The 444-nt window shown below is 36.3% G+C and overlaps 1 protein-coding gene across 1 annotated transcript in view; it reads right to left on the minus strand.

The window, feature by feature from the left end:
• Nucleotides 1-396, minus strand: part of fas (Fas cell surface death receptor) — an 11631-nt gene extending 11235 nt beyond the window's left edge. The window contains exon 1 of the mRNA XM_024296860.2: nt 240-396. Within this exon, the coding sequence (XP_024152628.1) occupies nt 240-304 (65 nt within the window). The 5' untranslated portion in view covers nt 305-396. The remainder of the gene's footprint in view (nt 1-239) is intronic.
• Between the last annotated feature and the right edge of the window lie 48 nt (nt 397-444).

Consider the following 444-nt stretch of genomic DNA (forward strand, 5'->3'; position numbering starts at 1 on the left):
AATAATGAAACCAAAACGAAAGTGAAAGTTCTTTAGCAAAACTAGCTAAAAGAAAACTGCAAACTTGACGAAAACTAACAAGATCTAAATTTTTGTTTTCCTGTTTGTCTCTTTTCGGGTTGATTTATGTTGATAGAAACGCAAAAAAGTAAAGTTTAACTTTAAATAATTTTGCCGAAGCCATCAGAACACAAAATCAAACGCCGAAGACAAGTCAAGATGATTTCGTTTTTACTTACAAAGTCCATATCAAGAAAATTAGGAAGAAATAGACCCATAAGTTGGCAGAGCGTCCCATCGCCATGTCCTACTCAGGGATCTAACCATAGACTTTAAGTCTAACTTCAAATATCGTGCGTCTGTTGTCTGATGTCTCTTGTCGTCACTGCGCATGTCCGGGAATTTTCTAAACATGCCGCAAGAGTCCATTGGAATTTTTGGTAT

The sequence above is a fragment of the Oryzias melastigma genome, linkage group LG15, assembly GCF_002922805.2.
Source record: "Oryzias melastigma strain HK-1 linkage group LG15, ASM292280v2, whole genome shotgun sequence".
Taxonomy (NCBI): Eukaryota; Metazoa; Chordata; class Actinopteri; order Beloniformes; family Adrianichthyidae; genus Oryzias; species Oryzias melastigma.